General features: G+C 46.1%; 1 protein-coding gene across 2 annotated transcripts in view; it reads left to right on the forward strand.

The window, feature by feature from the left end:
* GOPC (golgi associated PDZ and coiled-coil motif containing) overlaps positions 1-24,446 on the forward strand; it is a 194,006-nt gene that overhangs the window by 85,873 nt on the left and 83,687 nt on the right. For both annotated transcript variants that reach the window (XM_078648484.1, XM_078648485.1), the window contains exon 2: positions 2,982-3,146. In XM_078648484.1, the coding sequence (XP_078504610.1) occupies positions 2,982-3,146 (165 nt within the window). The remainder of the gene's footprint in view (positions 1-2,981; positions 3,147-24,446) is intronic.

Raw genomic sequence — 24,446 nt, forward strand, 5'->3', positions numbered from 1 at the left:
GTCTTGGCACCTCAAGGATACTTACACCTCCACCAGTGGACCCCTGCCTCTAAACATTGTACCCTACATTGTCACAGGCAGCATTTCACAACTTCACGGGCATTCCGTCCCATTAACAGTACCACTGTCTTCACACCAACAGCGGTACTGCAGTGCGATTCACTGTCACCACTAAACAATTCTACCACTGCGCGGACGGCGCTTGCGCTGCCACGAGAGCCACGCCAGTGCCCTTTAGCTCACTGGCTGAGTAGTGCTTGTAGTCCATTACATTGCATTTTGCTGTACTGTGATGCACCGTCGTTGGCCCTGCACGAAGTGCACTTGGTATGTTGCTCTCACTGCTGTTTCGTTCGTTTTCATATTTTCAATGACATTAAGTGCCCATCATTTGTATTCTTGTCTTCTCCATCCTCCTCCTTTCTCCCCCTCTTATTTTCCTCGCTCCCACAACCTCCTGCCTTTTATTTCTCATTCTCTTTGCCCTGTTTCTATGAGGCGCAGTTATAACTGGATACACGTACGAGGGAACCTCCTTGCCCTCAGGACGTCCTCTATAACTGAGGGTAAAATAGTAATTTCAGTGTTGTCAGTGAACGGTGGCATCACCGGAAGTGATATAACGGTTAAACTAATGAGCATTTTTGAAACCTGAAAAACAGACCGCTTTTTCGGACGTTGAATGTTGTAAAGCATGACGGGATAATCGTTTCTCGCGTTCCTTCTGTTTAATGCAGAACAACGTTTTTTGCTGTTTTCAGGAAGTCTCTGAAAATGCTGTTAGTCCACGGTGCATGTTTTTGCTGCTTTTAATTAACGCGTATCTATTTTATGAGACGCACCCTAACAGTGGTTTTCGTAAGTGAAAGCCTGCAGCAATTTTCGCATGACTTACCTGCTGCAGCTTTTTCATCCTCTTGAATTAAGTGTGAAATCTGCTATTTACTGCCCCCCCCCCCCCCCCCCACCCGCGCAGCAGTGCGTATAATATCTTTAACAAGGAACTACAAGCGCATGTGTCCCTAAATCTCTGCACTTTGGCCTTTCTGAATGATATGACCTGGCTCTGTTTGCTCTTAAAAATGATGTATTTTGCCTTAAAAATGGACAGTATTCTTTCTAGTCGTTGTTGTGGTCTGGTCCTTGGATGGGCGTTTGACTTGAACCATGTTCCACCTGCTAACCGCAGTTCTGTTGTGGACATCTTTTTAGAAGCAATTGATCCTCGACGAACTCTGCAGAATAAGTGTGTGATTTGTGAATGTGCTTAGAAACGTTGTTTTTTCTATAAAATTAAATAGAATGAAAATACATTCGTGCAATTATAATTTGGGCAGTTTTTGCCTTCTTTAAACTTAATGCCATACTACTTTCATAACACGGCAGAGATTTTTTTGCTGCCATTACCAAGTGCCAGACGAAAGATCAGGCTTCTCTTAACATTACTAAGGGTCTATCTAGTTTACTAACAGGCCTCAACGGTTCCAAACTAATTAATACTATTTATATTAAACCCTTCCGAACATAGATAATATCCAGTGAATCTAACAGCAATCGTATACTGGTGATGCCCAGCTTGTATCTGAGTTTTTGTAATGCATGTCAGTTTTTTCCTTCTTTTGCTGCCACCATACACATCCAATTTAGGTTAAGTTTTCTGTGTCTAAATATGTTCTCAAACGAATCAAAGCGGATCTCATGCTGCTAGAATTAAAAAAACATTTTTTAAAACATCCGTTGTCTCTCTTAGCTATTCTCCTAGCCTGGTTCTATAATCATTCCAGGAAGGAATCTAGTATTAACTTTTGACCTGAGCCTTATCCATCAAAAACAGATATTCAAATGAGTTATGGTCCTCCATCACAAAATCAGAAGATAATCCAGCCATTCATTCCTAGCCTGACAGACAGGTGGTTGCATGTTCCCTTTTCATACATCAGATCAACATCGTCAATGCCCAATACTACAATTCACTCAAAATGTTTGTCTCGGGGGTTAACAGACTCTAGCTCTCAGTGGCTCATTGGGCTAGAAAAATAAAACCCTTGGAAATACCTCATACACCAAGAGATCCTTCCATTGGTTAGCGGTAGAAGGCCCTGTCCAATTTTAAGTTCCGTGGTTATGCTCGTCTACTTCTGAATTTTATTGTGTTTCAGGAGTAGGACTCCCTGCACCATGGGTTTTGACCGGCTTGTTATAGAAGAAATGTATTTGCACTCTGAGCTTTGATCAAATTAATCTGCTCTGTAGTGCCTAAAACACGTTTTACCTTTAATGGTGTCAGCTGATTCCTTATCCACAAATATGAACCTTTAATGTTTTCTGATAAACACTTACAAATGAGCCTTCCTCATTGATTTAAACAATAAAAAGTCAGTCTTTCTGTTGCTTTGGCATCTTAAGGTAAGATTCAGAGCATTATTGGGCATGGAATAAGTTCAAAACCACTTTTGTTAATAATTGCCCTGTCTCCTAGCTCAGTATTTGTAGTTCTATGTTTTTGTTGCATGAACCGCAAAAGGCGGATTCTCTTTTCACCAAGGTTTATGACATATGTGCTTGTTTGCTTAAAATATGAAAAGTTTCTGCCCCTGCCGAAGCTGATCATATCTAAATGTTAAAGCAAACTCTGATGGAGAAATGGCAGTACTGAAAAGGACATTGCATACTTTTCTGTGTACAAAGCCAGTGTTTGACTTGTGTTGGTTAACCATCTGGTTGGCGCTGCCCTGTATCATGCAATTGGCACTTGTGCATTGTTTGCCGAGCTGGGTGGATGCTTTGATTACATAAGGCACAGGTGGAGCCTCCATTAGTATAAACATTGCTTAAAAGAAGTACTAATAAGGATTGTGGCATCTTAGATGGGAATTGCAAATCTAAGCCTCCAGCCATTTATGTAGACAAGCTTTTACTTGTGTACGGTATACACTTTTAATGTCACCTAATGGTTTTTGCCACCTCATTGTGTTTTCTAGGCACAGTTGGTCGATCTGAAGTCCGAGTTGACAGAGACCCAGGCTGAGAAGGTAGTGCTGGATAAGGAGGTACACGATCAGCTTCTGCAACTCCATGCCATTCAGCTCCAACTTCATGCCAAAACTGGCCAGAGTGTGGACTCTGGAGCAATCAAAGCTAAGCTGGTGCGTATTGGACTCTAAAACGTTTGTCTTTTTATTTATTCTCTGCAATTAGTAACATTTTATATTGCACACACAATTAAGAAACATTTCTGCTTTAAATGCTGTTCTCTGAATCAATTTTTTTAATACTCCCTTACTGCGGTTCAGCCTTGGAGCTCTATATAAAAGTTACACATTAACCATCCACACCCCAGTTTACTCTCCTCTTACATGTTCGTTGACTTGTTTTTGACGGTGTACAGCAATCTGTTGCCTTTTGGCTAGGTTTGCACTATAGAAATACCATACATACATATATACAGATCAAATGAGTAATAACAATACTGGTGTCTTTTCCTGGGTGCTATACAGTACCCCTACAATGTAGATCTTTGTTTCCTCAGCTGAAGAGGGACCACTGAGCGCTGCGTCTGTTGTGGCTTTATCTGACAGTTGAGGTTGTGTGATCTGGTACTTGTTCTTGGTGTTTCCTCCCTTTTCTATTGGCCCAATCTTTACCATATCCATTGGGTCTTAAGAGTGCTTTCCAAACATCATATCGAGTACACTCTCCAGTATCTGCAGTCTTTTATGATTTGATCTCTTTGGTACCAAGTCCGGCTGTTTCATAACCTAAAATCAATTTGAAATTGATTTTTAATCTTTTTTGCCTAATGGCTTTGTTTGACTGTGTCTCTTGGCTAACAGAATCCCTATTTCGCAAATTTTGTTCAGTGACTCTGTACCGCAGAGTGGTTTACCTCCCTGGGTCCACCATATTTGAGAAAAATTGTTATGTTTATACTTAGGCTGGGGGTCAATATCATGAAAGCTCTTCCTGGATGGAGCAGAGAAGTCTTTTATGGTCACAGTTAAGGGAAGAATGCCTGGAGACAGATGTCTTGGCAGTATGAGCCTTGTTACTGCAAAGAACACTTTCATTGGCTTCCACACCAGGAAGGACCGAAAAGCAGCACAATGTATCTTTGAAGGAGCCGTAATCTTCTTTTCTTTACTCTAACATATTTCTCTGGGTTTATATTTTGGACTTGGAGAAAATATTGTCTGTGAATTTTTTTCGGACTCCAATGCCACCTTTGCAAATGTAGCTTTGTAACTGTATTCAGGAGAAATGTGTGTTTTAATTGTAAAGGTCTCGATTGCTTCTCAAGGACTTAACATTTGCTTTTTGACTTATGATCGGAAGTCAGCCTCAAAATATTTTCTCTGCAGCAGGTCATTAATTAATTGGTGGCTCTGTTCTTTGGCATCATATATTCTCGTTAATGAGGACTTGGAATGACAGCCCATTCTGTAAGTGCATGACTGATTTAGTGGCTGTTACAGAGAAATGACCTTGCAGGAAGTTTTCTTTTCCTACTTTGTGTAAACACTAACGTCCTGTTACTGACTCCAGTGCTGGATCCCAGTTTGGTCAGAAAGTGTTCCATAACCATCCCTCTCGATACGGCAGTAGAGTATTGAAGTGAATATACCATCTACCCATTCATCTAGCTAGTTCTTATATTGGATTGCTCCACATATTTCGGAGATGAAGAATACAAATCTGGGGTACCTCGATAATGTGCAATGTAAAATAGGGGCACCTGAGTTTTGGAATTTGCACTGTACAGTTCCAGTTTTTATTTTAACCAAAGTTTTAGAAGAGCCTGAAACTCGTTGCTGAAAAGCAGTAGATTGGGGTGTGTAGATCCATGGCGAATTACCATCATGAGGAAAACTATCCTTACTGGCTAAGTAACTTTCCCTTTACCTATAAGTGGGAAGCCATCATCATAGCCGATTAGGTTATCTTGGTGGTGTGCCTAGAATTGGTCTCCAAGTATGAGTTCCTATGTCGGTGTATCACTGGCACACCTTTCTAAGTCAATTATGTTCTACACTGTTGTGGTGGGTTGCCTAGAATAGCATTGTTTGTGGCATCTAATAGTAGTATAAAAGCACAAGCTCCATATTGACAGTTGAGTAGATTTTATAAACCAATTGTTACCTTACGGACACTAACAAAATAAACATGCCATGGGGTTAGTGGAACTCCAAGATTTCGCAATGCAGTAAACCAGAAGTGGGGACACTACAAGATTTTCTGACATCATGGTATGAGAAGGTGAGAACTGAATTACTCAAGGAGATTCTTAAGACTTGATCCAGTCGAACATGATAAGTTGGTGGGCAAGTTATTGGTAGATTCACAGCAGAACCTAACCCACAAGGTGCCTTCATTTCTATGCATATCAAAGAATATAAGCTCTAAGCAGCAAAAGTTCTCAGAACGCTAAGCAAACAACACTTAAAATCCAAACTTTCATTCACTAAATGCAAAAGAGGAAGACATTTTCATTTCAGTTTAACAATTTACACAATTAGAAGCAACATTTCACCCAAGCAGCTCCATTCCACCAATTTCTGGTGCAGGTTTCTTACTATTTTACACTTCATGCGTCTAAATACACTAATGCACAATATGAAGTCTGTCCTCTTCAACAGTCCCCTACTGTTTACGGACTATATCAGTCTCTCAACCATGCTGAGGCGTGGGTCTCATGACCGTTCTTCTGGGCACACTGAGGAGGCCACAAATAAACCCTGTGGTCTGGGTTGCATAGATACTCGGCCCTCTGACTCTTCCAACCTGTCTAACACAATCTTTCACACACCCTTCTGCTCCTAGCAGGCATATTCCTGCATGTCCTCTCTTAAAATCTTAATTTTGTCTATATTTGTGTGTATATAAATGCACCACTCTATACGCCAAAGCCTCGGTGGGAGAATACGTAAATAGCCTTAAATATAAACCAATAATCATCAATTCGTATCCATTCTTTTCAAATGCGTGCTCTTCACTAATAAATTCAATATACCATGTCAAATGACCCAAACCTCAAGGCATGATAGTGGGAGCTTTAAGGGCAGTAGGTTCAGCTTTGTAAATCTAAGATTTAAAAAGCTATGTCCTTTTTTTTTTTTTTTTTTTTGTCAGACCCAAAAGAAGGAAGCGCAGTAAGTCGAAATAAAACAGCAAATGTCCTCATGAATATTAATGAGGCCGTAATTCGCACGCTACTTGTAGTGAAAACTTGTCTACTGAAGTGGTGGCCTGCTTGGGACAGCAAATCTCCATCTCAGCATTCTGAATCGGAATGTACGCCTGTTGTGATCCACGCACTTGAAATGGGAAAGGGTTGACAGTACTAGACCAAATGGCATAATGTGATTCATTCTGCAGAGGTAGAGTGGAATCTATCAAATTTAGACAAATTGCACTTTGCTTTGCAAATGTTTAGTGCTTGCCTTTAGCAGGCACTAATGTTTTGGATTTGCAAAACACTCCACAAAGCATTTGTGCATACTTTTGTGAATCATAAGGGAGGGTGAAAGTCCATTTGCTCATTCCTTTCCCTTGCAATTCGCAAGGGGTCACAATGCGGGCTTTTTGATTCGTAATATATTTGTGAATCACAAATCACTTGGTCTATTGTGATTTCCGACGTATTTGCAAATTCAGCTGCAATGACTGTGCACATGTCAATTATTTTGAACATCAGACACAGTATGTCTAGTTATTTGTGAAGCTCCCCATTAAATTGCTCGTACCCTATACAGTATCTGTAACAAAACTTTAGTATAATGTCCTCCTTTACAGAGCATAATCTATCCAATTTAGATAGATTGCACATTGCTTTGCAAATGTTTAGTGCTTGCCTTAAGCAGGCACTAACCCTCCAATATTTTACGTTTGCCAAACACGTCAACATCAGACAATTTATGTCTAATCATTTGTGAAGCTCCCCATTAAATTGCTCGTACTTCCCTACACAGTTTCTGTAACATAACATTAACATTATACCTCCCTTTCACATTTTTGCAACCAGTAAATTCTCATCTGGCAACATTAAAACTTAAGCTTATGGAGTGTGCGATTTAAAAACAAAAATTAATGGCTTGAACATTTTGTCTTTGTACAATTTCGGTCACGTTGTGAAAGATACCTGATCCTTTATCCACAGGTGTGAATATTAAAGTTTGGTTTTGTCTTGTGTTCCCTTGAGTTTTCTGTCGTCTCCTTTTCCTGCACACTTTTAACTTTCTAATAATTCCTCTTTTCTTTTCTATCTTAAGTCTGTCCCCTCAGTGGAGAAAATGGTAAGTATGGCCCATGCTTGTTTTCTGCTTGACCTAGTGAGTTTTTAAATATGTATATGTGCTCTGTAACCTAGCTCGTGTTTATCATCATATAACCCAGGTTGAAAAACAAACCGCATGTTCTTTCTCTGGGTTTACTTATGTCTTAAATTGTTTATTTTTCTGGCCCATCTGCATATTCTTGGCTCCTCATTTCAGGAACTTCTCAGCATGTAGGTACTATCAATTCACATGCTTAAGTAATTCCTGGTCATCATCGTAGGATACGAAACATGTTCACATTTTATTTTACTTCACCTTCTATCTTAATGCAGTATAGCAATATGTGTTTCGCATTTGTGAAATATGGTTTTCTTTGTAGTTTTACCCAGTAGTCTACTTGGGCTTTTAAATATGATTTCAAATGTTGTACGATCTGTATTAAACAATTTACAGTAGCAGTCATTCATAGAGCTTTCAGAAACTGCTGTCTTGTCATTACATCTCTGCTATGTAATCCTACTGTATTCTCACTTCAATAAAATTCAACATGTTACAATTAAACAATGATAAATTCCAAATTGGGCCTTGTTAACGTTGTCGTCAGCAGACCAAACGATGTACCCAATCATGGGGCCTTTTTGAGCAAGTTCTTTTGTCACTGAAAAGGGGGTCACACATCCCCAAAATCCTATTTCTCCTCTTCCACCACATATTCAGGAATAACTCCACTATGAAAATAATCTCTTGAGGCGGAAGGTGTACATGGCCAGAAAAAACGATCTTCTCTTTCATGCCAGCACCAGCAGATGCTTTGTATCTCCCTCTGCCTAGAGGAAATGTATGAAAAATGGGAGATAAAACAGAAATACAACTCTTTAGCCCTTAAGGCTTGGCTGCCGTCTGCGCAGCCTGTTTTTAGTCCTGCTTTCACCACAGTAGTTTGTAGCTGGCTACAACTCAGCTGACTATGGATTATTGATGGTAATTGAATCCTGCCCAAGATTCACAGGCTCCTATGATCCAGAGGACAGTTGTGCTAGCCTTTGCTAATTCAACTCCTTGGGGTTTACTTGCACACTCCTGTTAGAAATGGAGGTCTCTGGTTGCCAGAGGTAGGTATCTTTGTCCAACTAAGGACCCTTCTTCCTAGTCAGGGTAATGGGGATAACCCTTCTAAAATAACCCCTACTCATCCCCTTGGTAGCTTGGCACGAGCAGACAGGCTTATCTCGGAGGCAGTGTGTAAAGCATTTGTGCATGCATACAGTAACACAATGAAAACACTACACCAGTTTAGACAAATCAGCAAAACATTTATCAAAACCAACAGGACCAAACTGAGTCTAACAATTCCAGCCAACTGCGTCGGTACGGATCAGCTAAAGCATCAACAGACTCTGAGACATGACCTTGCTTGTTGCGGCTAACGTACCTATGCGAGTCGGTCTGGACAACCGCTGTGGTTACGATGTGAGATTGAAGCATTGCAGCGTGCGGTGTCCTCACGGCTTAGTGCAGGCAGTGGCTCGTTGACCGATGGAATGGAAAAGATGTCACAATGCCCCTGACGAACGGTTTAGCCCGAAATACATTGGCTGATTTTAAATATAATCGTAACATACGGAAACATCTAATTCTCCTGTGTTTTTGAACAACCATGCACAACTACAAGAATGAGTAAAATAAATTGACGAAAAGAGAAAAAATTGTTAAAGTTATTCAGGAAAAATGTTGAATAATTGAAGAGTTAAACCGGAAATTCGATTTATTGTATTTATTTGTGACAGGCATGGCTGTGCATAGGCTGCTTATGTGGGTGGCACAATCAGTGCTGCAGGCCCACTAGCAGCATTTGATTGACAGGCCCTGGGTACACAGTGCACTGTACTAGGGCCTGACCAGTAAATCAAATATGCCAATCATTAATCCATAGCAATAATTTACACAGGGAGCACTTGCACATTGGCACTGAACAAAAGTGGCTAAGTACCCAAAGCATCTAGACCAGCAATAACGAAGTCCACACACAGCAAAAACACAGGAGGCAAAGGCAAAAATACAGGGGAAACCCACGCTAATGGTGCCAGGTCTAACAACTCTCGAGCACAGTGTGGGAATAGTCCACAAATTCTTAGTTGCATGCGTAGTTTAGGAGTTCTAAACTGAAAAACCTTTAACCTGCATGTCATTTCTCAGTGTTTTTTAGTTGCACTTAGGTGTTGTAAACATTTAGCTGAAATTCCACAATAGTACAACAAGCACTGTTGGTGTCCCCACTAATTTATCTTATATGACAGCATTCCGCAGTGCACAAAAATCCACAATTAAATGTGAATTCTACAGCAATTCTTTATTATTTGTGCTTTCACTATTTTGACAAGTGTGACCCCGGCAAGAAGTTTTGTAGGAGCTGAGTGCTGGCGCGGGAGCCTTGTAGGAAAGTCAGCAGGGTGTATTGAGTGCAGTGTTGAATGTTTGACCTACCAGATTGAAATAGGTTTAATAAAAAGTAACAACACATGCATAATATACATCTTAAGGTTTGTCAGCCTTCTATTAAAGCATGACCAGCTTCACTACTTTACTTATTTGCAGTGCATTATCTGCTGGTGGTTCAACATATGCAAGTCCTTCCACCAAGGAGCCAGCTTCTAACTCTGGCCTTCTGCTGTTATTTCAAAGGAGTTCCCCTCTTAAGATCAATGTGGCTCCACAGTACTTAGAAGCCATTTTCATCAGTTGATGACTCTCATTAAGTTTGATAACATGGATAGGATCTCCTTTCTAAAAACGTACGGCTGCATCTATCATAGCAGCCTTCTACTCCTTCAAATGTTTCTAGTGGTCCAAGTATCTAGCAGATTTTTGTCCTACCGCCACTTGCCACTCACTAGCTCCTTAACAGCCTTTTGTGTTGAGTCGTTTCTTGCCTAGTTGCTTGCTTTGATAGTGCTTTATGTGTGGAGACTATCCTTGTGGAAAATTAAGTGTCAGTCAGTCTGTGGGTTGCGTGTCTCCCTATCCTAGCTGTCTTGAACATGATTGTTGATTCTTAAGTCACTGTGCTCTGCTCTTCTCCGGAAAGTGGTCATATATGTTGGTGAGGTAAATGTTCTCTGTGTACATCTCTTTTGCAGTGTTTGAAGAGATTAGGGAGACTGTTTCCCAGGAAACTGGTTGCGGAGCAGTTTAATTTCAACCGGTATACATTGAAGAAGGAGTGGTTTATCTCTCTGCATTTAGTGGAGGTTGCACTAGATGCATTTCTATTGTCTGTATTGGGTTTTTGCTAGACTATCTTAACGATTATGGTGATTGGTATCCTAGATTTCCAGAAATGTTTGTTTTCTGGAATAATGCAAGGGCTTTTCGTTCACAGCCTGTACAGAAGTTGTTGGCATGTTTCCCTTTGTTCCGTGCCTACTCTGAAGATGTTATTTTTGCAAATGTTAATAGAAGTGTAATGGATAACTCAGGTGGTTCAATGGACATCTGTATCTTCTGGTGGGAGACGTAGTTAACTTATATACCAGAAAAAACTTAATGGCATAAATTGGGAGTAAGAATTGGCTGCAATTAATCAAAGTCATGGGATCTTTTTTTGCAGCTTTTGTCCAAGATCGTTGTTAGATTCATTCCCATGCTTGAAATCGTCCCTACCAGAAGCCAGTAACAATGGTGACCACATACATATTCACCAGTGGTGCTGCTAACACATAGAGGTGGAGGTGCAAGCATCATCCATGCGTCACTTCTACCCAAGAATCAGACCCAGGCTGTGCACTGTGACTTCTGCAGACTTATAGTAAGTTTCACAGTACGTTTTCCTATGAGAATTGAAATAACACAGAAATACATATTACACTAAATAGCTAGGCCTGAGAAAACTCTAGGCACCTCAACTCAAGCCATTTTAGCGTTTCCTGCCGATTTCTGATATAAATTTGACGATTTCATTCGAACATCAAGAAAAGCTTTAAGGGATAGAGGGGAAAAAGAAAAAATGAGGCGTAAAATGATCTAGGCTCAACCCCTTTCCTGTCAATTGTCCATTAATAATTGGCATGCGAATGAGCCCTTGCCAGAGTTTGCACACCATTCACCAAGGACTTGCAGACTCTCAGCTGTGTTCTGTAGCTCCCTATCACTGTCCCTGGAAGAGAAGAGCCAAAAATGGTTGCCCTTTAGCAGTTGTTTCCCACCTTGTCCGTCCTCGTTGCTCCTAACCCAGACCTCTCCATGGCCCAAAAGTGACCATTCCATAGCAGTCAGAGGAATTTGAAAGTATGTGGCTGCGACAAAAGAGTTTAGTTTGTAAGGAAATACGGGGTTCATTATTATAAAGGGCAGCTGTTTCAAGTTTATGATGGGTTGAGTAGCTGTCCTGTATCTGAAACACAGATATTAACTGAACTGTGTTGGATACCTGCAGAATTTCTTCTTTTTCTTTTTCTTCTTCTTCTTTTTCTTCTTATTGTTTCTTTTTTTTTTCTTTTTTTTCTTCTTTTTTCTTTTTCCAGTATGCAAGGGAATATGTCACCCTGTAAGACAACAGTGTTTAAACCTTGTATGGACTTTCGCAAAAAGATGTCTGTGACAGACCTCCACAAGGTATACCTCTTGTGTTTGGGTTCCACGCACGACTTAAAGGCCTGCAACAACTGCTCCCAGAGTCAGAAAGTCATCAGGGAACATGAAGTGAAGGTCTATGTGGTGAAACACCACAAGACCTAAGGCAGGTAAAAGGTCAAAGTCAAGAATGCAGACCCACTCCAGAAGTCATTCCCACAGGGGATCTTCTGTGCGGTTGAAGTCTTCGGGTAAATCTAAGAAGAACAAGCGGGACTCTGCCCCTTCCTGCCACTCTTGTTCTCCAGAGAAGGCACAAGGGCATCATTGTGCCTCCGGTCTCGCTTCTGTTGCACTGAGAGGTCACGATACACCCAAAGTTCCAGGGTCCATCAGCAACGCTGCAGCAGGTCGAATCCTTGTTGAGAGACATCACCATGCTGCACATCTTTGCCACTCTTAATGCTTCCTCTGCCATGCATTCTGGCCCCAAGGATCCATAGGGTTATCCAGTCGGGTTTCCGCCAGCAGATCTGTCCTCTCCACAATGTGTGCCACTTCAACCTGCTTTGGGTTCACCACGCCTTCTGTGCTGGCTTCAAATCCAGTGCTGAAATCTGTGCCGATCTGCTAAATATCCACGCCAGCTCCAGAGGAGAAGTAGGAACCTGTTCTGTTATTAGACTTCAAGCCAAGTTCGTCTCAACTGATGCTGGATCCAGATATTGATGTGAACTAGCCAGTACTTAATCCCGCAGATTCAGACACTGTTTCAATGGAGGGGATGGGAAATAGTTTGCCTCACCTTACGATAAAGACAGTTGGTATATTGACCTACAAAATGCCAGTGGGTTGGGTACCTCACCCAATACTGGGTAGGATTCCCTTCCTTGACCAGCTACGGACGAAAGTACATCTTTCACTACTGTTATTAGAACGGCTGCTAAAGTCCTCCCCCTTCCCACTATGGAGGCAAAAACAAAAGTTCTCACTGAGATCCTTCAGCTTGGCCAGGAACTGACCGCACCGCTCATGTCCTTCAAAGAGGCCTGTGCTGACATGGTATTTGGCACTTGGACTAAACCATGTTTTGGTGCTCAGGTTAATTTCAAGGTTGCATGCTGGCATAGACCAGTAACAGACGACCTGGACAATTCCTGAGAGTTTGGTGTTGCAGGTGTCGACCAGCAGAGTGAACGTTAACACCTTTCAGACTCCTCTATGCAGAGAGTCCAAAGGTATGGAAACATTTGCTAAAAGAATGTCAATGCCAGCTGGCTACTTGGTCATGACATCCATGCACTCTGAGACATGGTTGATGAGATCTTACCAGCAATCCCAGAAGACTTGCAGGCCTCGTTTGCCCAAACTATTCAGGCTGGCTGGGATGTGGCAAATTCGCCATCCCCTCTGGCCTAGACACCACTGATTGTTTAGGAAGGACTATTGTGGCGAGCGTGGTGCTCTTGTGCCACACATGGATAAGATCCACAGGCTACTCCCGGAACGTCCTGATGCCCCTATTGGAAATGCCCTTTGACAGTTCCGGTCTGTTTTCTCGAAAAGGAGCATTTTTAAAGAATGAGGATCCAAAGCACTTTCTATGGGCTTTTCAACATTAGTTTGGAACTCCCCAACAGTTTTGCTCTTTATAGGGATATGCCAAGGGCTTAGCGCATTAACCGTATTAGACGCTGCATTCCACACAACAGGACTCCCACCCTTTCAAGGTTGTGACAGTGGGACCAATAGACAACGATCAGGGGCAGTGCCTGCCTCCATTCCCGCTCTCCGGGAACAACCTCAAACTCATCCTGCGAGAGATCAGGTTAGCTACTTTCTACCGGGGTGGCAAAACATTACATCTGACAGGTGGGCTATTCAAATTGTTCAACAGGGCTACCTCCTTCCATTTCACTTCAACCTGCTGCTCCTGCCACCTATGTCAGAGCAGCTTTCGGAGGACCATCTGTCCGTTTTGCACCAGGAAATGCAGGCTGTTTTGGCCCAACAGGCCATAGAGAAGTTACGATCTCTGGAGTAGAGACAAGAAGTTAATCCTACTACTTCGTTTTGCTGGAGAAGGCTGGAGGCCTTTGTCCGATTATTATTTTATTTTCTTCGCCCTCTCAAAGCCTTTCTGTTGAAGGACAAATTCAAGATTCACAAGCTGGCCCAGTTTCTTTCTGCCATGGATCCTGGAGACTGGATGGTGGCGTTGGGCATTGGACCTGCTCACATTCCCGACCTACAGGCATTGCTTGCAGTTAATGGTAGGCCACATGCATTTTCGGGTTGCTGTGCTCCCTTTCGTGCTCACCAGTGCTCCCTGGGTGTTCACAAAGGTGATGGTGGTCTCTTCCCATCTTCGGAGGATGGGACACCAGTTTCCTTGTACCACGACAACTGGCTGTTAAAAGTGGGCTCCCTTCAGTCTGTCTTGGACCACCTCCAGACAGTCTCGAACCTCTTGACAGCATTGCTGCCGAATTCACACCTGGCTCCTTCTCAAAGGCTCCCTTTTATGGAAAGTATCCTGGGTGTGGTGCACTTTTGGGTGTTTCCTCCAGACCAATGAACTCCGGCAATGATCCAGATGTTTTAGCCTCTTTTTTTGGGGTCTTAGGGAGGATTTCTCTGAGGCTTCTTGGCCTGCTAACCACCTGCATCCTGCTCACCTACCATTCAAGATGCCATATGTGAGCTCTGAACTGAGATCTAAAGTCAAAGTGGGCCCAGCATCAGGGGAACCAGCCAGATTTAATTGAGGTGTTGCAGAGAACTGCAAAAAAGATCTGCAGTGGTGGCTACTCATCTGCAATTGGACCATAGGCAGACCCCTCCCCCTACTTCAACCAGGGTTTATTTTTTGTGATGTGAATATCACTGTAGGGAGGCCATCTGGGAGAGGTGGAGATCAAAGGACTCTAGTCTCCGGCGGAGACGCGCCTCCACGTCAATTTGTGTTGCAGACAAATTTTTGGGCGTTGAAGGGCTTCCTGCCCACCATCAAAGGACGTTTGGTGAAGGATTTCATGGACAGTCCCTCCACTATCTGGTACTGCAACAAGCAGAGAAGGGTGAGATTCTGTTTCCTTTGCCAGCAGGCACTGCGCCTCTGGAACAACTGTCAAATCATTTCACTGGTTGTACATCACGTGGCAAGATCTTTACACTCCAGGGCTGACAACCTCTAGTGACAACACTTAGCTCATCACGAATACCAGTTAAACCTGGAGGTGGAGCACTGTGTCTTCTAGCCGTGGAGATAACTTTGTCTTGATCTTTTCACCACCAACAAGAACACACCGTGTGAACACTTTTGCGCGCCAGAGTTTCCAAGAATGTCTCTCTTGGAGGCTCATTCTTCATAGGGTGGAGCACAGGAACTTTATATGCCTTTCCGCTTATATCGCTCCTACCCCAAGGTCTGAAGAAGATGAGGAATGACTAGGCCCAAGTTATCCTATTGCTCCTGATCGGGCAAGGAGAGTGTGCTTCTTGGAACCTCTGGACCTGAGCATCCGTCTTCCAATCAGACTGCTGCTTCGGGAGGAATTTCTGTCACAGCAGCAATGCAGGGTCTTGCACTCAGGCCGACACAATCTGCACCTCCATGTCTGGCGATTAAGCAGCAATAGGTAATCTCCTCACACCTCCATCCTGAAGTCATTGATGTCATCCTGACAGCCACGCAGCCTTCACAATATCAATGTATGGCTGGTGCTGGGATATATTTGTGTCTGGGTGCGGCACCAGGCAGACTGTCCTGTTGCTGACTAAACTGTCAGATATGATGTCGTTTGTTTTGTCTGTGGTCAAGCAAGAACTTTTAAAGGTTACTTGTTGGCCATCTCAGCCTTTTCACATTTACCTTACCCGACGTGTGTGTTCAAATCATCTGTTATGCTTTTTCTTAAAGGTGTGCAACATATGTTTCTGCCAAAGCCCTTTGTGATGCCACAATGGGACTCAAATGTAGTTCTTAATATTCTCATCAAGATTGAGAGGTAAATGAAACACCCAGCAGTCTTCCACAAGAGAATCAAAAGCTAGAGTTTCATTTACCTCTCAAGTGTCTGTTCTTATTTTGCTTTGGAAATTGGTTGCTATTGATGAGACTCTACTGTTGTATTTAAATAAGTATACCATTGATATGGCTACTCAGTAAGCAGAATCTATCTTTTGCATTTTTGGATCCAACGAGGGTCTGCCTTTTTTTTGTCTTTCGACACCCAGTCCTCAACAGCACCTCTCCCGACGTTGCTTTTCTCACCGAAACCTGAACAAGCGCCACTTCGGGACCTGACATTGAGATCGCCATCCCTGAAGGATACAAAATCACCCAGAAGGACCACCCAAACCACCTCTGAGGCTGCATCGCCCACAACGCCAACCTCCGCCTGAGTACCTACAACGATGGGCCTACAAACCTCATGGAACACCTCCACTTCAAGTTACAGGTCAATCCGACCACCACACTACATGGCACCCTCATCTACCGCCCTCCCGGACCCTGCACACCTTTCTCCAACTCCACCTCCGAAATAATCACCCCGCATGCCATCACCTCCACCGACTATATTTTGCTGGGTGAACTCAACTTTCACCTTCACAGCCGCCAAGACCCCAACTCCACCTCCCTCTTGGAAAACCTCCACGTCATCGGACTCAGTCAGATCGTACCAGAAGCTATGCACTCAGTAGGACACACCCCGACCCTATCTTCACAGCAGGAAACTCCATCTCTTTCAGCCACACCTCCGAATTCCCATGGATGGACCACTGCTGCGTCCACTTAGCCTACAGAGCGAATACCCCCCGCAGACGCCTCCAACGAGCAACTCACTGCCACCCTCAGTGGCTCCGCTCCCACCGCCCCAGACAACTACCCAACCACTGCTGCCCGTACCCTACACAAATGGCTCACTGACTGCCATCACCGTAGCCCCCCTCAAGAAAACTTCCAACCCTCGCGCCTAGAAGGCCAGCTGGTTCTCCACCGAACTCCGAGAATCAAGACGAACCTGCAGACGTCTCGAGAAACTGTGGAGGAAATCCAACACTCCAGTGAACCTCGACAAGTACCAAACAGCCACCACTACCTACCACAAACTCATCAGACACTCAAGGAAGAAAGCACTCCAGGACAGCATCTCCACCCACGCACACAACAGCAAGGAACTCTTCTGGATCATCAAAGAGTTCGCCAAACCCAACAGCGAGTCCGACATCCCACCTTCCCAGGACCTCTGCGACAAACTCAGCACCTTCTTCCAACACAAAATCAAGACAATCTGTGACATCTTTGACAACAACATCCTCCTCGAGACACCCGCACCCTCCACCTCCTGCACCACACAGCCGACAATGGACAGCTAGACCGCCCTCAGCATCGCAGATCAATCAATCAATCACGGCATTTATAAAGCGCACTACTCACCCGGGGGGTCTCAAGGCGCTGGGGGAGGGGGACCGCTACTGCTCGAACAGCCAGGTCTTGAGCTGCCTTCTGAAGGAGAGATGGTCCTGGGTTCGCGGAAGGTGGGTGGGGAGGGTGTTCCAGGTCTTGGCTGCCAGGTAGGAGAAGGATCTTCCTCCGGCGGTGGCTTTGCGGATGCGTGGTATGGTGGCGAGGGCGTGGCTGGTCGATCGTAGCTAGCGGGTGGGCGTGTAGAAGGTCATGCGGTCGTTGAGGTACTTAGGGCCCAGGTCCTGGACAGCCTTGTGTGCGTGGGTGAGGAGTCTGAACGTGATCCTCTTGCTGACTGGGAGCCAGTGCAGGTCTCTCAGGCGTCCGGTGATGTGTCTGTGTCGTGGGATGTCCAGGATGAGTCGTGCGGAGGCGTTCTGGATGCGCTGGAGTCTTTTTTGAAGTTTGGCTGTGGTTTTGGCATAGAGGGTGTTCCCGTAGTCCAGGCGGCTGGTGACGAGTGCCTGGGTGACGGTCTTCCTGGTTTCAGTGGGGATCCATCGGAAGATCTTGCGGAGCATGCGCAGGGTGTTGAAGCATGAAGATGAGACGGCGTTGACTTGTCTGGTCATCGACAGGCAGGAGTCCAGGATGAAGCCCAGGTTGCGTGCGTGGTCTGTTGGTTTGGGAGCGGTGCCCAGGGCTGGGGGCCACCAGGAGTCGTCCCAGGCGGAGGGTGATGAGGACTTCCGTTTTGTCTGAGTTCAGTTTGAGGCGGCTGTTCCTCATCCAGTCGGCGACGTCTTTCATCCCTTCGTGTAGGTTGGCTCTGGCGGTGGTGGGGTCGTTGGTGAGGGAGAGGATCAGCTGGGTGTCGTCGGCGTAGGAGATGATGTTGAGGTTGTGTTGGCATGCAATGGCTACGAGGGGGCTCATGTCGATGTTGAAGATTGTTGGGCTGAGGGAAGATCCTTGTGGTACGCCGCAGATGACTTCGGTTACCTCGGATCTGAACGGGGGGAGGCGGACTCTCTGGGTTCTTCCGGCGAGGAACGAGATGATCCACTCCAGTGCTTTCTCTCGGACCCCGATGTTGCTGAGGCGCTTCACTAGGGTGTGGTGGCAGACGGTGTCGAACGCTGCAGAGAGGTCCAGGAGGATGAGGGCCGCTGTTTCCCCATTGTCGATCAGGGTTCTGATGTCGTCGGTGGCTGCGATTAGGGCGGTCTCGGTGCTGTGGTTGGCCCGGAACCCGGACTGCGAGGGGTCGAGGGATCCGTTCGTCTCGAGGAAGGCGGCAAGCTGTCTGTTGACGGTCTTCTCGATGACTTTGGCCGGAAAGGGAAGGAGCGAGATGGGACGGTAGTTCCTGAGGTCGGTGGGGTCCGCCGTTGGTTTCTTCAGGAGGGCAGTCAGCTCGGCGTGCTTCCAGCTTTCCGGGAAGGTGGCGGTGTGGAAGGAGGAGTTGATGATGTTCCGGAGATGGGGTGCGATGATGGCGTCGGCTTTGTTGAAGACGTGGTGTGGGCAGGGGTCGGTTGGTGATCCGGAGTGGATGGAGTTCATTGTGCGGGTGGTGTCTAAGGTGCTGATCGGGGTCCAGTTGCAGAGGGTGGTGGCGGCGGGCGTTGGTTCGGTGATAGGGTGCGTTGTCTGTGCGTTGAAGCTGTTGCGTATGTCGGCGATCTTGCGGTGGAAGAACGCGGCAAGTGAGTTGCAGAGGTCTTGCGAGGGGGTGATGTCGTTGTTTCCGGCGCTGGGGTTGGAGAACTCTTTGACGATGCTGAAAAGTTCCTTGCTGTCGTGGGCGTTGTTGTCCAGTCGTTCTTTGAGTGCCGACTTCTTGGTGGCGCGGATCAGCTGATGGTGTTTGCGGGTGGCGTGCTTGAGGGCGGTCATGTTGTCTCTGGTTTGGTTGAGCCGCCAGGCTTTCTCCAGGGTGCCGCAGTTCTTCTTGGATTCCTTGAGTTCGCCGGTGAACCAGGGGGTTTTCTTGCTGACGGGTCTGCTCTTGGGGTTCTTTAGTGGTGCGATGTCGTCGGCGCAGGCGGTCAGCCACTTGGTGAGGTTGCTGGCTGCTTCGTTGGGGTCCGTTGTGTTGGTGGGGGTGTTCTGGCTGAGGGAGGCGGTGAGCTGCTAGGCGGTGATCTTGCTCCAGCTCCGGCGGGGAACCTGTTGCGGGTGGTGGTGGGTCGTAGTTTTTCTGAAGCTGAAGTGGACGCAGCTGTGGTCGGTCCAGTGGAGTCCGGTGGCGTGGCTGAAGGAGATGTGCTTGCTGAATGAGAAGACGGGGTCAAGCGTGTGGCCGGTGTAGTGGGTGGGAGTGTTCACCAGTTGCTTGAGTCCGAGGTTGGCGAGGTTGTCCAGCAGGGCGGTGGTGTTTCTGTCGTTGTTGTTCTCCAGGTGGAAGTTGAGGTCCCCTAGGAGGATGTAGTCGGCGGAGGGCAGGGCGAGCGGGCTGACGAAGTCTGCGATGTCTTCGCTGAATTGTGTGCGTGGTCCCGGGGGTCTGTAGATGAGGGTGCCTCGGAGGGTGGTCTTGGGGTCAGTGTGTATCTGGAAGTGCAGGTGTTCGGCGGCGGTGAAGGTGTCGTCGGAGTTGGTCGAGATGCGGATGGTGTTCTTGTGTGCGATGGCGATGCCTCCTCCTGTCTGGTTGACGCGGTCCTTCCGGGTGAACTTGTATCCGTCCGGGATGGCTATGGCGATGTCTGGCGCTGAGGAGGCGTTCATCCAGGTTTCGGTGAGGAACGTGACGTCCGGTGCTGTTGCGTCGAGCAGGTCCCAGAGTTGCACGGCGAACCTGTGGACGGAGCGGGTGTTCAGCAGGATGCACTTCAGGTGGTTACTGCTGGTGCTCGATTTGGCGGGGGTGGAGCAGGTCCGGAGGCAGGTGAATCGGCAGGCTTGGCAGGAGAAGGGTCCGTGGGTTCCGGCCGGCATTGAGTGCGTTGAGGGTGGCGGCGTCGTAGGTTCGTCGGTTGGTCTTGCATTGCTGGGGACCAGGGGTCCTGGCGCTGGGCGCGGTCCAGGCGCGGACGGGCGCAGACGGGCTTGCCTTTGGCGCACAATCGGCGCGCCCGCTGCGCGTGAAGTCCGCGCGGTCGCCATTTATGGCGAAGTGGGAGGGAGGGAGGAGCAGCTGGGAGGCGGGAGCGGGGAGGGCACAGAACGAAAAGGGGGCGTGGCCGCTAGCACGGCGGCGGGAAGCAGGGAGCGGGGCGGGCAGGCACAGGGGGGCTGAAAGACAATACAACTGCACTGAGAATAACAAAATGCAAGAAAACCAAAAGGGAAACAAAAAGATTAACAAAATGCAGGGAAACAAAAAAGATTCAACGGTACACGCAAATACGGCGGAGGGGCGGGATCGGCGAGGCAGGCTCTACGAGGCTGCGGGCAGCAGTGAGGCGAGGTGCACACACAACAGCTGGTGGCCGTGCGGCGCGGGGTTGTCCTGACACCCTAAAGACCATGAAGACCACCCTCTCTTGGGCCCCCAAGGACCCCTGCCCCCAGCACTTCTACCACAGAGCCGCAGACATCATGCCCCCGAACTGCAAAGAATCATCAACCGATCCTTCGAAACCGCCTCCTTCCCCGATGACTGGGAACACGCGGAGATCGAACCTCTCCTAAAGAATCCCTCGGCGGACCCCACTGACCTCAAGAACTTTGGTCCGATCTCCCTACTTCCCTACCCGGCGAAAATCATTGAAAAAGCTGTCAACAGCCAACTCTCCTCCTTCATCAACAAGAACATCCTTGACTCCTCCCAATCAGGTTTCAGGAAAAACCACAGCACAGAGACCGCCCTCATCGCTGCGACAGATGACATCCGCTCCCTCCTCGATAGCGGAGAGACTGTGGCCCTCATCCTCATGGAGCTCTCCGGAGCCTTCGACACAGTTTCACACCGCACCCTAGCCAGTAGACTCCACAATGCAGGAATCCAGAACAAAGCCATCGACTGGATCCACTCATACCTCTCAGGCAGAATGCAGCGATTCGGACACCTTCCCTTCATCTCGGAGCCCACGCCAACAACCTGTGGAGTCACCTAAGGATCCTCCATGAACCCCACCCTGTTCAATATCTATATGGCCCATCTCCCTTCCATCGTCCGAGCACACAGACTCAACATCATATCGTACGCAGACGACACATAACTCTCACTATCCAACAAACCCAACATCTCGAAACACAGCTTTCAAGAAGGAATGGAAGCAGTTGCCAGGTGGATGAAGAACAGCTGCCTACAACTGAACACACCTGAGTGACACCTAATGCCCCCCACCCTCGGGGACCCACCCACAGTCCACGCACACGACCTCAGGATCATCCAGGACTCCGAACTAAAAATGGACTGCTAGATCAACCACTTCCTGTTTTCACACCCTCCGTCTCCTACGTAAAACTTTCAACTTGATCCCCCTGGAACACAGGAAAACAGTCACCCATACCCACTTCAGCAGCAGACTGGATTACGGCAACGCACTCTATGCCGGGATCAACAAGAACCTCACCCGCAAACTCCAGAACATCGAAAAAGCAGCCTGCCAGACTAGTCCTTAACCTACTGCGCCATTGCCACACCACCCAACACCTACGGGCACTACACTGACTCTCAGTCAAGAAGAGAATCACCTTAAAGCTTCTCACCCACAAAGCCCTCCACAACACCGGCCCCGCCTACATGAACCACCGCCTCTCGTTCCACGCACCCCAAAGAGCCCTCCGCTCAGCCCAGCCGTCCCTCACCACAGTACCATGCGTCAAGAAAACCAGAACAGGAGGCCACTCCTTTCCCTTCCTCGCCGCCAAAGCATGGAACACCCTCCCGCTCCACCTCCGCCAGACACCAACTCTCTCCAAGTTCCTGAAGGACCTCAAGACCTGGCTTTTGACGAATAGCCATGAGCGTCCGGTACCACACGCACCGTGATGGGCTATGGTAGCCTTCTGAGGTTTCTCTGCGAGGGCTTAGGAGCCGCACATCCCCACCCCTCCTCCCCACAGAGCCTTGAGACCCTCTCAGGTGAGTAGCTTCACTTTACAAACTCTGATTGATTGAGTCCTGAAGATGGTCTCGTGTACTTTCTTCGTGTAAAAAGACTGAAACGTCAATTAAATATTCAGTTCAACCTTTGCACATTTTACAACAACTCATCATCAAAATTAAAAAAAAGAACACAGACTGTTTTTTAGACTAAAAATTGTTGAGTGGATTCTGCACTGACTGAGGCCACATCCATATGAACTGTGATACATATCTCCGTGGCTTTGTTAGTGTGTGTGCTGTTCCAGTGACACCTAGATGTTAAATAGTTGATTTACTATTAAGAAATCCTTTCAGTATTGTAAAAAACTATGGGCCAGATGTACTTCCCGCCAATTAGCGAGTTGCAAATTGTGACTCGCTATTTGGGATGCACAACAGTGTCTGAGACACTGTTTGCCATTCCCAAAGGGGTAGCAAATTGCATGCCTTTGCATATTATTGAGGCTGTTGCAATTTGCGACCCCATTAGGAATGGCTGGCACTCCCAGGGATGGTGGCCTGCTGGGGACAGCAGACCTTCATGTCTGGGACAGCTTTTAAATAAAGCAGTTTAAAAAAAAAATGCAGCCCGTTGTCCTTAATGGAAAACGGGATGCATTAAAAAAATTAAAATGAAACTTTTCGGTTTCATTTTTTTAAGGGCAGGCAGTGTTCCCTGGGACCACTGCCTGCCCTTAAAAAATATTTGCGCATACTTTAACAAATGGGAAGGGGTCCTCTGTCGACCCCTTCCCGTTTGCGTGTGCTTAAACTGCAAGTGTTTTGCCACCCCCAATAGTGGTCGCAAAACATTCTTACTAAGCTTAAGGAGTCGCTATTCGGAAGGGACGCCCTTGGAACGCCCCTTCCTAATAGCGAGTCGCTAATCCTAATTTGCGAGTCGCAAAATAAGGTTAGCACATGGGCCTCAGGTATTTTGCGGGCACAAACTGGTCTAAAACCCATTTGCGCCCGCAAAAAACCTTTTTACATCTGGCCCTATATAAAACAAATACTCTTAATTTCCAAAGTGAATTTCAAATTGAGTGTGCCACTATTCATTTTACATGTATTAAGATACTATCTGTTTTACACTTTCATTTAAATTAGTGGTTGGATTCTCTTTATACCAATCACCCTACTGTTTGCTGCAATCATGCAATTACTTATTCAGGAGTTCCTTTTTTGCGTTGGAAAGACTTTAGACCCAGTCTCATGAGGGATTATTGGGTTGTCCTATTGGGCATTATACAATCTTCTTCGCAAGTCCTATGCTTTTAAAATATTACGCCAAGTGTCATTCAAAATCATCCTTGTATTATGTTAATATATATATATGCACCCATGTGTGTGCTGCTATTTTTACTTTTATTTGAAGTGTTTAGTCATACGTGAAAAATTGTGCAATGTGACAGTGTTTGTGACTATCTGTCATAGAATAAATGTACATATCGCCCATTGAGGTGGTACAAGGATTGTTTTTTTGGTCCTGAGGAAGAAAGCCAAGGGGATGGCTTCTGAAACATGTCAACCTTGTAGGAGGTGACTCATTATAGTACACCACCTACACCTCCCCATTTTTACTATTCTCAGCCAGGGAAGACAAAGTTTTTTCGTTCCACTAGCCAGAGAATTTTTAACCATCTCACATTTTCTTTTCACGATCCCACACACTACACATACTCACGAATCACTGAATAAAGTGCTCCTGCGTCTACATAAGTCGTAGAACGCCCTGTCCCGAAGAGGGGTGGGAAGACCCCAATGATGAAGCATGACACTGAATCAGGTTTCAGTGTGTGAGGGGGATTTTACAATTTTTTGAAACCTTGCTATTCCCACAAATTGAGAGAAGAAGCTCTGATCCTTTTGCACCATTTTTCACGTATGACTAAACACTTCAAATAAAAATAGCACTACACACAAGGGTGCATATATATTCACATAATACATGGTAGAATCCCTATGTTGGATAACAGTATCAAGAGGAGGACAAATCTACCTTTTTCCTCTTCCCTCCCTCCTTTGATTTTTTGATTTGACCTACAATCTTCATCATTCTTTCTGCTGCTTCTGTTGAGACAACAGTTGTGATAGCACTTTTGGAACAATTGATTAATTCATTTGTTTTTGAGTTATTGTGCTTTTTCAC

Source organism: Lissotriton helveticus, chromosome 6 (assembly GCF_964261635.1).
Source record: "Lissotriton helveticus chromosome 6, aLisHel1.1, whole genome shotgun sequence".
In the NCBI taxonomy this organism is placed as follows: Eukaryota; Metazoa; Chordata; class Amphibia; order Caudata; family Salamandridae; genus Lissotriton; species Lissotriton helveticus.